This window comes from Ammospiza nelsoni, chromosome 20 (assembly GCF_027579445.1).
Source record: "Ammospiza nelsoni isolate bAmmNel1 chromosome 20, bAmmNel1.pri, whole genome shotgun sequence".
NCBI lineage: Eukaryota > Metazoa > Chordata > Aves > Passeriformes > Passerellidae > Ammospiza > Ammospiza nelsoni.
Genome location: NC_080652.1, coordinates 12,023,707 through 12,037,042, shown reverse-complemented (window position 1 = coordinate 12,037,042; position 13,336 = coordinate 12,023,707). Strand labels below are relative to the sequence as shown.

At 39.1% G+C, this 13,336-nt stretch overlaps 1 protein-coding gene across 1 annotated transcript in view; it reads right to left on the bottom strand.

Annotated features, from left to right (window-relative positions):
- Positions 1-2,995: 2,995 nt before the first annotated feature.
- RALGPS1 (Ral GEF with PH domain and SH3 binding motif 1) overlaps positions 2,996-13,336 on the bottom strand; it is a 73,863-nt gene continuing 63,522 nt past the window's right edge. Inside the window, exons 14-22 of the mRNA XM_059486263.1 lie at positions 11,234-11,360; positions 10,522-10,673; positions 9,294-9,345; positions 8,961-9,041; positions 7,948-8,053; positions 6,807-6,899; positions 6,527-6,632; positions 5,070-5,161; positions 2,996-4,687 (exon numbers count right to left, since the gene is read on the bottom strand). Coding sequence (XP_059342246.1) covers positions 4,658-4,687; positions 5,070-5,161; positions 6,527-6,632; positions 6,807-6,899; positions 7,948-8,053; positions 8,961-9,041; positions 9,294-9,345; positions 10,522-10,673; positions 11,234-11,360 — 839 coding nt within the window. The 3' untranslated portion in view covers positions 2,996-4,657. The remainder of the gene's footprint in view (positions 4,688-5,069; positions 5,162-6,526; positions 6,633-6,806; positions 6,900-7,947; positions 8,054-8,960; positions 9,042-9,293; positions 9,346-10,521; positions 10,674-11,233; positions 11,361-13,336) is intronic.

The following is a 13,336-nucleotide window of genomic DNA, read 5'->3' as shown; positions in this document are numbered from 1 at the left end:
TCGGCCGGGGGGACCCCCGGGGCGGGCCGCGGCCTTGCCCGCCACGCCTCTGGCCTGTCCCGCCATTTTCCCAGGTTCCCCGAGGCATCGGTGACGGAGGCCGCATGTAAGACCGCGAATGGGGCAACCCTAACGCGCGTCAGCGCCAGGGCCGCCGGTCCGTGCCCGCGGCGCATTTTGGGGAGCAGAACCTGCACATCCCGCCGCAGATCCGGACGCCAACGGCCCCGGAGCGCTGATTACGCAGGTGCACATGCTGTGCGCCGGGGGGACCGCTCCTGGAAATGAACGGCATAGACGGCACAAGTGCAAAAGAAGGACATCAGGAGGTCTCCGGATTCGACCCCGATGCCTAACTGTCAAATTAACTTGTGTAAAATGGAGAAACACAAACTGGCCATTATATTTTCAAAATGCAAGTCAATTTCAAAAAAGTACAGGGAAATTGATAATTACACAATGATAAAAACTCAAAAAAAATGGAGTCCTGTCTACTTTTAGAGATAGACATGATAGCTGAATCATTTCTACAATAAAATACAAGGTTGGCATTCGTAGGAATTCTCTGGTGGGATTTTCTTTTCTACTGCCAAAGGCCGTAAGTTATGGACCTTTGTTCCAGTTATAGAGATCTTCCACAGAGAGTGTCTTTATTTCTGGGGAGAACACAGAATAAAATGCTTATTACAGTGAAATGCTTTAAAATGTAATTCTTACATTTAAAATTGCAGAGCCAAAGCTGTGTATCTCCAAAGGGATGTATCCTTGTTAAGAGGTATGTCACACCAGTTTCCTGCAAAGACATGCAAACAGTGCTATTAGGCGCTTCCCAACCATGTGCAAATACCTGTAGAAAACAGTAGACTGAGGCCTCAACCACCCTGTGTGGACCAAATATTTTTTTCCCATTTGAAAGTGTCTTTCCTAGATACACTGATCCAGTTCACAAATCAAATGCATTACCCTCACTGCAAAAAAATTCTTCCCTATATCTAGTCTGAATCAACCTTCTTTTAGTTTTAAACTATAATCCGTTCTCCAATCACTACAGGCCTCACTTAAAAAAATCTGTCCCCATCTTTCTTCTAAGTCCCCTTCAAGTACTGAGAGGTGGCAATAACATCTCCTTGGCACATCTTCTCTGGGCTAAACAATTCCATCTGTCTCAGCCTTTCCTCTTAGCTGAGGTGCTCCAGCCCTCAGATTATTCTTGTGGCTCTTCTCTGGACCCACTGCAACAGGTTCACATCTTTCCTATACCACGAACTTGAGAGCTGGATGAAGCACTCCACGTGGGGTCTCACAAGAGCTGAGTGGAGGGGCAGAATCACCTGTCCCCTGCTGCCCACACTGCTTTTGATGCAGCCCAGGACATGGCTGGCTTCTGAGCCGCCAGCACGCATGGCCAGAACATGTCCAGCCTCTCATACACCAGCACCCCCAAGTCATTCTCAGCAGAGTTACTCTTGATCTTTTCATTAGAATTATGTCAGCCCGAGCCTCTCATCAAGCTTGTCCAGGCCCCAGTCTTCAGGTGTGGCCACTGCATCACTCTGGTGTCATCTGCAAACCTGCTGAGTTAAATTTGAAGCGCAAAGAAATTTAAATTTGTCTCTACTTCTTTGGACTTCCAAAATCTCACTTGAAAAAGCTACAAATTTGGAGGCTTTTTCAATTTTATCCTAGAAATGTTGATTCTGTTGTATTTATACTACTAAATGGCTAGACTCTCTGCTCTATAAAGTCTGTTCAATTATATTACCATTCGTTCACAAATAAAACATGCATGCTGCCTTTGAGCTAAAACATTCCTTCTGTACCTCCCCTTTTTCAGAATATTTTATTGTCAACAGCATACATACCCCGCACATTTTTAAACTTACAACCAAATGCTATTACTGTTGTAGTAAACAAACGTTTTTTACATTAAAGTATTTAATTAGCAAAACAGTCATTATTATCAATGTAACAAACTGAAAAATGCAGCAACTCGATACAAGACTGAGGTAACAAAATACTTCGCCAAAAACCTAGATTCCAACACCAGAGTTCTTACAGGTGAGACAGTTCACAAGAATTTTAGAAAGAATCCTTTACACAAATGGCATGCAGTGGACTGCTGGAAAATACAGCCAAAAATAGTGCAACAGCTTCCACACAAAACAAACCAAAATGTTGAAATTGATTCACATTATAGTGTGACAAGTCAATCTCACTTTGAAAACTAGTTTCTTTGCCTCATTTTAGTGCTATTTGGAAAAATATGCATTTTGGCACTAAATTACATTAAAATTAATTAAATAAATAAATAAATAATTAATTAAATAATAAAAAGAAAAATCAATTCAATAAATTAATACATTAAATAAACGAATAATATTACCTATAGTTATTTTATCTTCACAATTCTGAAAATGGCAATTTTGTTATAATGTTTACTTTTACATAACTATCATAGTTGTTGTTCTCTTTGATGGAGGAGAACTTGTATGGTTTGTGATTTTTTTTGGTGGAAATGCAGTAACAATCAGTGGTGATAGGCAACCTTTTGTTTTTCACTAGCAGCTTTTAATTAACCATAGCAGTACCTGGTAATAGCAAATGGTACCAAATGGCATCATAACACCTCTAATCAGCAGCTAGGAACTGTTTATTACTTAAAGGCCAATTCAAAATTGGTGTAAGATGTTTTACTAGTATTCTTTCACTGCCATCAATCTGAATTTCTCAATACTCTGCAGCAATTTCACAATTGTGCTATGCGGAAAAGATCGTAAATCTCATATTGATGACTAATCACAAAAATCCACATGTGTAGAGTAATTCAGACTATATCATAGCCTAACAGTCTGAAGTAATTTACTGTTGACAGGATGTTACCACATTCAAAAGCTTCTATACCATCTCTAATGGCGTTCGATGCTCTGCTCTTGCAGATAACCATGTATTTCCTAGTTCAAAGTTGTCTTAAGTTAGCAAAGAAAGAGAAAAACAATACAAATATATTTTTATTACCACTCTTTTCATAGAGTTCCTCAGTTATCAAATAAATTTTGTCAACTTTACATATACTTTCCCATGTCCCAGGATCTAAATGCAGTTGTTATCAGGAACTGTTTTTCTTGAAAACCTGGTATATATTAGGCTTTCAGGATTGTAACATGAACTCTTAAAAGAACAATAAATTTACTTTTGACCTTCATTTAAAAAACAGTTGGCTTTTTCTCCTTGTTGTTAGAGAAGTTTCAAAATTAAAATGTAGAAAATCATGAAGTCCACAGAATACATACTGCTAATGCCAGGGAGCTTGTTCTAGTAGAGGTTCTGTTCACTTAAACTTTCTTTCATGGTGTTCCTGGTTTGTAAGTTAGAGGCTGACTTGCAAATTTCTCCTCTACGCAATCTTAGGAAAGTCAGAAGAGGTTTTCTGGTGATTGATGAAGTCGAAATAATGATGCTATATAGCAAAAGAGTTTGAAAAAGTGATGAATTAAACATATGGACAGAAAACGATTCTGACTGCAGGAGTGCCAGGGTACAGCAGGAATACAACACAGAGAGCGTTCCTTCGGAGGAGAAGCTCCAGTTACACTTCTTTTGTTGTTCATTTATTCTCTGGGTATTGATGTGGAGAATTCTTTGTACTTGCTCCACTGCTGGACAGTCTTTCACTGCCACCATGATTTTATAATAGCAGTACCATCTACCAGTACTAATGTCCTGAAGTCACAACACATACTGGAATTGAATGGAGCCAAGTCGTCCACAGAAGGACAGAACAGAAACAATGATATGGGGTCATTCTGAGGAGCCAGGACCACATGATATAAAACACCTGATTACCTGCTTCCCTATGCTAAGGGATTTGAAATGAACAATGTTCAGACTGAACCAAAACACCAAATTTATGAGAATCTATGCCATTGGTAAAAGAATGAAAGACAAACTTCAGCACAACATAAATTTAAACAGCCTTAAATCTACTACCAGTGTATTCCTGAGCAAAATAACTGAATGAAAAAGAAATCCAGCTGTCCTATGCCAAAATACATTTTTCCCAAATAGCTCAAATATGAACAGCATATTGTCCAGAGATTTGATAGAAAATTTGAGGCAGCCACATTGCCAAGCAACTCAGTGCACTTAGATTATAAAAATGTTGTTCCACAATTTTCTATTCTAATTGACACTTTGGAGCAAGTTAACACTGTCAATCATTCTGTGCATTAGAAAGAACTGAAACCCAACATGGGCCAAATATTCTTCAGTCACACAAAGCAGCTTAACAATAAAAAGAACCATTTGAAAAAGAACAGGCAGAAGATATAATGCTCAGTTTGCGGCCAAATATCAGTTCATGCAGTCTCTGACCACAAATAGTTGAGGGCTCTAGAATCCTGCAGGAGTGAGGATTAATCTTCTGTCCGTCTAACTTGTCTGCTTTCACTCAGTGCATGAGACTTTATCTGGTCCTAGGGATAACATTCACTTTCTGCTTTTAAAAGCTGTGTCAGAATCACTTTCAAGTTACATGGGAAAGTGCTGAAATATCTGTGGCTGGCTCATGTCAGGAAAACCATTCTCCTCTTCCTCCTTAGAGAACAATAACCTGTTTCTTCAGTTTGGCACTTGAAGTCACAGCAGGTAGGAGAGGAAATTATTCGAATGACATTAGATTAGCAGGTACCTAGAAGAGATTGTAAATTGAATGATTACATTTGGGAAAGATCTCTAAGATCATTGAGTCCATCCTAGTACGGTTGCTTTCATTTTCCATGAGACAGTCCCTTCTAAAGAAGAGATGAGGTTATCTTGCTTGAAGCAACTGAGAGTAGAGGTTATATGCTCCTAAGGTGACCAAACCAATAGCTAGACCTGCACAAAACCTGATTTGATGGGAATTCTCTAATTTTACATAATCTTTCTTTCTCCCACTGAAAAAAATTGATCAGCGTACAGAATGAGGAATTATGTCCGTCCCCACAGGAAGGTGTGTGCACACAGATTGAATGAGCTTTTCTAGTAAGGATTTTCTGGAAAATAGAAAAAAGTGGGTAGAAATACCTTACCTGAGGCTTGTTGCTTTTGCACGCGTCATCCAGATGTTTATGCCATAGTATTGCATGAAACCTTGAACCAGTCTGAAACTTGTAAACATTGCCTACAAAAATAAGAAAATTAAAGACTCAGAATTTACAGACAGACATATAGTTTCAAAGGACTCCGATTTCTGTGCAGAAGCCAAAGTCCTGAATTAAACTCTTAAATTAATTTGCACCTCAAATGCTCAAACGTGATGCTGCTAATATAAGAGAGCCCATGTTACCCAGCAATTCTTGGGTGAAGCAAGTATGAGAACATATGTGGTCTCATAGGCAGAAAGGCTGAATTACAGCCACAGAAAAGACCATGTAGGTCGGTGTGCGGCAAGAAAACAAAGAACGCTTAGTAATAAGAGAACAAAGCCCGCTTGGTTAAGAAGAACAAGAACTATTCAGTCAAGGCAGGAGAGATGTAACAAAGTTTCTAAAATGTAACAGGGAGCAGAACCTCAGTAGTTATCAGAAAAAAATTGTTATACAAGCACTTGATTTAAAGGAAAAAGGCTGACGTGTATACTAGGAATGCAATCCCTTATATTATTGGTTAACAGACGCGTCAACAGTTACCGTATTGGCTATCCAGAAATATGATATTCTAATCTGATACTGAAAATATTATAAAGCTATATACACTTTTAATAAGTGTTTCTGGTTATACCACAACTGGGGACTGTGCATCATTCACACACCGCAGGTCAGATCTAATTTAATCCTGGCTTTCTTCTCATCAAGGCTTCTGTAAACTTAGTTTTCTTCAGTGTCCTACTGCAAATTGTTTCCTGCAATCAAATATTTTGTGCATTTTAGTTAACTCCCAGATGATGCACTTCATAGAGTAGATGGGACTCCATATCCAGCACCAAAGCTGAAAACGTGGAAACTGAAGAAAGCCTCAAGAACCTATAAGCAGCCACTCAAAGTGCAAAATAACTCCAGGAGTTTTCTTATTTTATGAAGTTTAATGAAGGAAAATGAGTTATGGCACTGCAAAATAAAATATTAAAAAGTAATAATTACTTAGCAGACTTATTTTGGTAAATGGTTTGATATTTTAACTGACCTCAGTGTAAGTCAAGATTTGATATTGACTGATTTTAAGGAAGCTATTCAGAGACTTGTAGATCAATGTATGGAGATACACGGACGGGCTGCAATCTCATATTAGCTGAGGAATTTCTGTGAAATTTACAGTAACTGTCAAAAGAAATGAATCTCTGCAGGCAGCACAGGAGAACCACAGCATATTGTAGAAGTACGTTCCATTTAATTTGTACCTTCCCAGGAAAATTCTGTATTGAAGGTCTCCCTCTTCAGTCTTATGAGTGCCACTGCAAGTTCTGTAATCTACAAGCTCATTAATATATATTAATCTACTTCCTGTCACAGAAATGTAATGCAGACATTGTCCATCTTGCAATATCTACCTTTGTCAGGGTTATTTAGCTGGAAAATATCAGGATGCTCCGGGTCATCAGGCAATGCCACCATCCAGCCTGCAATGGAGACTTTTTTCCCAGGTGTAGATTTATACTGGAAAAGAGAGACAAATCGGTCATAGCTGAGACTGCAGCAGAGATTAACTTTTGACTGTAGAAGTTGTGCAGAAATATGGCTTAGCCTGGAACAGAAAGTACACTTTGGATGCCATTCTAGATCTACTGATGAGTATTCAATTTTTGGTTTTAGAATAAATTTAAAGCTTACATGTTTTCTTTCAGTGCCTCTTAAAGCTTTTGCTCCAAAGTACAGAAGAGTTGATCCTGAAAGCATGACCCAGTATCTAGTCCATGAGGAGAGCTGAATGAAAAAGGAAAAAAATTAGGTAAAACTCTGCATATCTCTGACATTTCAAAAATTTATTCACAGGCAAGTCCAAGTGCTACCAAAGTTAATTCTAGAAGCAGGGAATGGAGATAAAGAGTGTCTCCTGGTGTAAATCACCTCAGCTACCTAAAGCTTAATGGCTGGCTGTGAATACAAGCCTTCTTTGTTGGGTATCTCATGAAAATATCAGTAATGATTGTTTAGAGAAGAATAGTGTGCAGCCTTCTGCTGCACAGATCTTGAACTTTTGATTAAAAAAAATTATTGAGTTGACTCTGCAATTCAGTTCTTCAAATCTTTTCGCTCTGAACTGCACTGGGTTGCATGTGAAATACATCAATCAACCCTACAGAAGGCAAATACATTATCAAATGCATAGGACTAGAACCATGTGAAACCCTTGAATTCAGGTTAACTATGAATTACCATGACTTTGGTGCTATGGGGGCTGCCCTGCAGCCTTTCCATCTTAATGCTGTATCTCAAAAGCACCAAAATATATTGTAGAAATATATTCAATTGAATTTGTACCGTCCCTTCCGTACTGAAGATCTCCCTCTTCAGTCTTTTATGAGTGCCACTGCAAGTTCTGTAATCTACAAGCTCATTAATATATATTAATCTACTTCCTGTCACAGAAATGTAATGCAGACATTGTCCATCTTGCAATATCTACCTTTGTCAGGGTTATTTAGCTGGAAAATATCAGGATGCTCCGGGTCACCTGGCAGTGCCACAAGATTTATTTCTGTCCTCACCACACTACTTGCTAGTTACACAATTACTTCACTCCTGCTCTGCTGTCACAGCTAGAAACGTGACTTGCAAACTGATGTATATCAAATGACACACAAAGGTTACAACCTTGTTACAACCTGGTTATAACTTTGATCAGAAAATTACAATTGATAAAACCATTATTTGGTGTGGTATCAAGCTGCAGGTTTAATATAATTCTGAAAATTAAACCAGCCACTAATGAATTAGGACCATAGGAATAATTATAATTAGAATTACTTACAGTAGGTTTCTTGCCTTCTTTGAGCAGTGTTTTTCTTCTTAAAGGCCCTTCCATGGTAATGACTCCTGTGGGACCACCTGCTGTGCAGCTGCATGCACCTGTTGGGCTGGAGAGACAAAGCATTCCTCAATGTGTTTCAGCAGAATAAAGATGATAAGTAAGCAATATAATTTAGTAAGGCAGCTGTAATTTATACATTATATCGATAACTTACTTCTACAATGGCTAAAGCAAACTAATTTAAACAAAATAAAATCTGACTGGATTTAAAATGCAACTAAATCACAGTATTTACAGAATACTGATTCTGGGCCCTATTTTCTTAATTGTTCGAACATATGTCTTCATTTGCCAGCATCACAGAATTTACCAAGTTCAGGTCAGGTATACATGCAAGGAATGATTTTTACCCCTCAAACTATATAAAATTTTCAGTGTCACCTCTCTTAGATCTGTAAATGGACTGCCTGCTTCTAGTAGGTCCACTTCTTATGTGACTAGCAACATTGTGAGCACCTGCTAGATATGGCTTGTGGATGTTCCCTCTCTTACTTGAGGTCCAAGGTCATACCCTTTTACTGACCAAAATCAACAGACCACACAGACACAGACAGATACTATGGGTAGCTGTCTGGTAAATCAGGAAATAGATTGTTGGAAAGGGTCAGGAAGGTATCCTTCTAACATCATCACTTGTAATGGGAGTCAAAGATGGCCTTGATGACAAACCTGCTTCCACAGAGGTTTCATAAAACTCTAAGTAAAGCCTAGTTTTCTGCAAAATGGAAGCCAGACAACGTTAGTTAAATGAACAGCTAAACTGCATTTCATCTGAAAGAGCCATAACCCTGCTTTGCCATTAACAGGAGTTCTTATAAGCAGGAGGGGGAGACTTCGTAAATTGTCATGGTCATATAAGGATATTTGGACCCAAAATACATTACTAGGAAAGCGTAAAGACCCAAATTGAAGTTTAGCACCATACAATTAAAGAGGCAGACCCTGAACTGTACCTGTAGACACAGCTTCGACTCCGAGGAGAATTCCTGAGTGGTACCCTCCAGTTAGGACCCAGCGTGGCATATAAACGACCCCTGTTTGTGAATGCAAATATCTGATGAGGGGTGTTCTTTAGGTTTTGGTAAATATGACAGAGATAGCTCCTAATCTTTTCAGGTCCAATACCTTTACAGTGCTTTATTTCAAAATGTTTGCCTTTTCCTAACTAATCAATAATTTGATAAAAATAACTATTGATTTAGGGCTTACCTATGTTAGGGATCATTTGTGAATTTCTTAGCTAAGTCTGTAGAGTGCTCAGTGAGTGTACATGAAGACTCACTCACCTTTCAAGCCCTGATGGCAGCTCCTCACTAAATTCTGAGCTTTCACTGCTATCTAGAAAGAGAGTAGTACAGAGAAGGAGTAAGAAAACCACCCATGGGAAAACACAAAGCCAATGTATGTGGATCACCAGAATACTCTTTTGTATAGTACTGTGGACACTGCTTACTCAAATCATGTTTTGAAGAAGTGTTTAGAGTTCGTGGTAAAATCTTTAGTTGGAAGAGGCTTACATGAGCCTCTCCATTTATAGTATCTCACTCTTAACTCGTGTTATTGCTGTGTTTTAATACCATTACTTTTATTTTCATCATGCCTCTACTTCAGAACCTGAGAACTTCAGGTACATAAAATCCATCTCCTTTGTAAGACAATATTTCTAGCACAATATCCATAAGTCAATTGAAGTTATTAGATATGGTATCACGTTTTATTTTCAAGAAGCAAACACACCTCTAATAGAGGATATGTCAGCTGTTTGCTGCTGCTAGGAATTATTAAAATATATACATATATGATGGTATTCATAACTAAAGTTCCTATCTCTCCTTCGAGCCCATCACCCATTTGTCCCTCCTTTACTGGCACAGCTATTTAGCTCACAGTTTTAATTTGCCCAGGACTGATCTTCTAATGCTCAGTTTAACACACTGAGCTGTTCCTGTATTTTCAGAAGTGAAAAGATCATCTCAGTGTCCAGCTCTTGGTCAAGTAAGTGCTATCTTTCACAGTCAATTTCTTATTCTAGAAATTGCCTGAGTCTCTTGTAAGGTAGCCTTCTCTTGCTTAGAACACAGCTTCTTGATCACTTTTTTGATATTATAAGAATTTCTTTATTAATGATAATACTATAATGTGTTCATTTTATGTTTCTTTATAAGTCTTAGACAGTAGTACCAAACAAATCCCCCATCTTCTAAAACATATAGTTAAAATTAAAGCTTTATTTTGTGTAAAGGTAGCTTTTAAAATACATATCCACTTTCCCCTGGTAAAAGCTGATAAACACTTTGTGTCACACACCGAGCATCTACTAAACCAATCTTCTTTCATGCCGCTTTTACCAAAAGCATCAGTGGGTAATCAAGGAAAGCTGATGTTACATTGACCAGGTAGCAGTTCTGATCTACTTCCATCCATGAAAACAATCAGTCTTTGCAAGGGAACTAATGATCTCCCTAATTCTCCGCTTTCGGGTATGGGAGCAGGGGTGTCACTCGCCAGACATACCTGCAGAGAGGCCGTTGGCAAGGCGCGCGCTGGGCGCGTGGCCGCGCGCTGGGCTGTGACACTCCAGGACACTGTCGTCCAGCAGGTGCCGCGGCCGCTCCGTCGGGAAGGTGGCGCTTTTGCTCTCCACGACGCTCAACTGACACATCATACTGGAACATGGAAGAAGAGAAAAACGTGAAACCCCTCTTATGTCATCTAACAGCAACCCTTGGCTCACATTATTTCCACTAAGCCTCTGCCTCATCAGCAGGTTATTAAGGAGCAGGCAATTATACGCTACCATGTACTGTGCATATGCTCCTTTACTATCAAAATGCATTTCAGATTTTACTTCTCTTTGTCAGTAATAATTATTAAATTTCTGTAGCTGGGAAGTTGTAAATGTTTTGACTTCTCCGTACAAAACGTGAACATCCTTGGTGGCAGCAAAAGCAGAAACCTAGAAAAAGGAGACACACCAGGAATCCACAGACCAAAGTGGATAACCAGCTTTCAAGTCTTGCCAGTACCTGGCGCTAGCAGAGAACAGAGTCAGCAAAAATGACAAAAGTGACAAGAGAAAACCTGGGGAATACGTACTAGAGCCTGAAACACTTTTGCAATACAAGAAATGGAAAGGACAAATACTAGCATGTTCTCTGCTACTATCTTAAATTTTTGTGACACATGCATGTAACTGCCTGAGCATGAGACAGCTGGGAATACACACTTGTTTCCTAGGCTGTGACTCTTCCGGTGCCTTGGTACAGGAGGTGTAGGTAGACTTGCTGCAACTGAGGCATCAGGACATGTGGGTCTCCTGCTGAATTTCATAATTGCTGACATGTCAGATGGACCTAAAAGACAGAGATTATTTAACACTGGACTGATGCAAATCCCAAAAATTTCAATGGCATGTTTAGGAACTGATTAAAATTAATATTTACAGATAACCAAATGGCACCATTTCTGAAGCACTGTTTCTTGCCCATTAGGGTTACACCATCCATTTTTGTTATAAATTCATCTCCATAATCTTGAAGTCCCTGGAGTAATTTTAAAAATAGTTTTGCTCATACTTTTAACAATGAACTACAAAAACTCTCGGCATCCTTACAACAGCTGGATGTGCCAAAGTGTAATATGCAGAGCCATAAAGTTGGTTTGTACTTCAGGTGTGAACAGGAACATTCACATGTGTTTTGAATTCTGTTCACAACTTCATGTTGTGAATAAACTGTAAACAATGTGCTCATACTGACTCACAGCTTGAGCATGTAAGAAAAACCAAGGGCTCTTCATATACCTAATGGATGGACAGATGCATTACTTCTCAAAGATCTATGAGCTCTAGAGATGTCTCACTGTGATCATTCTTCCTCTCAATTTACAGATTTTATGAGGCCTCACAGAAAACACAGTTTTGTTCCAGCTCCTTGATGCTGTTCACAAAAGGCAGGGAGTGACCTTTGCAATACAGTGGAAAACACGGACTATCATCATCCTCAGTAAATGCCAGGCTCTTCTTGGCTTCACAGCAAACAGCTGAGATTTCGCTTTTAAACACTTAGTTATGGCATTGGTGCTTGTGATGAAAGTGGGAACAGTGGTCATCAAAGTCGCCACCTGCCCCATGTGTTTCTCCTTGGGACAGTCCAGGTACTAGTAGAACAGACTTTCCTCTATAGTACAAAAATCCCTTCTTGGAGGTTCCAGCAACCTGGGCTTAGTCAGCTTCTGGACTCTTACCAAAACCACTCATTAAGAGATTGACACAAGAAGAAACTTTGTGATGTGAAAAGCCATGTACAATCATCATCAGAATATTTACAAAAGTGTCTGGCATCAAATAAGTAATAAACTAAAACAGAAAAAAAACCCAAAACACCTCAAAACCAATCCAAACGACCAACATTCCACAGCACAGTTTGACAACAGGATGAAAACGAACTTTTAACAGAAATGGTTCTGAGAGACAAAACTTCCCAGGGAAGTGGACATGGCACCAAAACTGTCAGAGTACAAGGTGAGTCTGGTTATATCACAACACTCTTAGTGATATAATTTAGTTTTACGGAGCCCTGCAAGGAGCAGGAAGTTGGACTCCATGATCCTTAGAGGTCTCTCCTTACTTGAGACATTCTGTTTCTATTTATTATACAGGCTGCTCTCTCTACCCTGAAGCACCCTGAAGGAAGGTATCATCTTCTGTCTTGAACTGAGGATTCATGAGACACAAGAACAGGAGAACCAGTAATGAGTTTGTCCCAGTAAGAGGCAAAAAAAACCCCCAAATAAATGCAAGATGCTTTCCTGCCCATACTCACTCTGCAATATAGACTTATGTCAAGTTGTAGGAAACAAAGAAATTAATTCAAAATTATTTGTCTTTTTATTTCACCATAGCCCAGACTCTGGAATTTCACTGCTAACTGGATTGTAACTAGGAAAAATTGCAAATGGTTTTCCCTAGCAGTAAGGGGAAAGATTTAATCAACAATATTCTGCATATTTGAGCAAACAGTTCATTATGCTGCTTAATTAATAATGAAGGGAGCCCCAAGACAAGCAAAAAAGACACAACTTCTTTTAGCAATACAGAGAGGATGGACAAGTTTGTTAGAGGAACCTTCAGTAGTATTCTTCATCAGACCATCAATTTAGTAGGACAACAAAGATAAAGCAGTTTTTAGGCATGTTTTCTGCCTCATTCATATATATCATCAGGACAGCATTTTTGCCTGCCCATCTTTGCTACCATCACACAACTGTAAATTTGTGAAACACAACAGTCACAGCATCAATCACTGGCATATGCAGCTTCAGAGAAGGT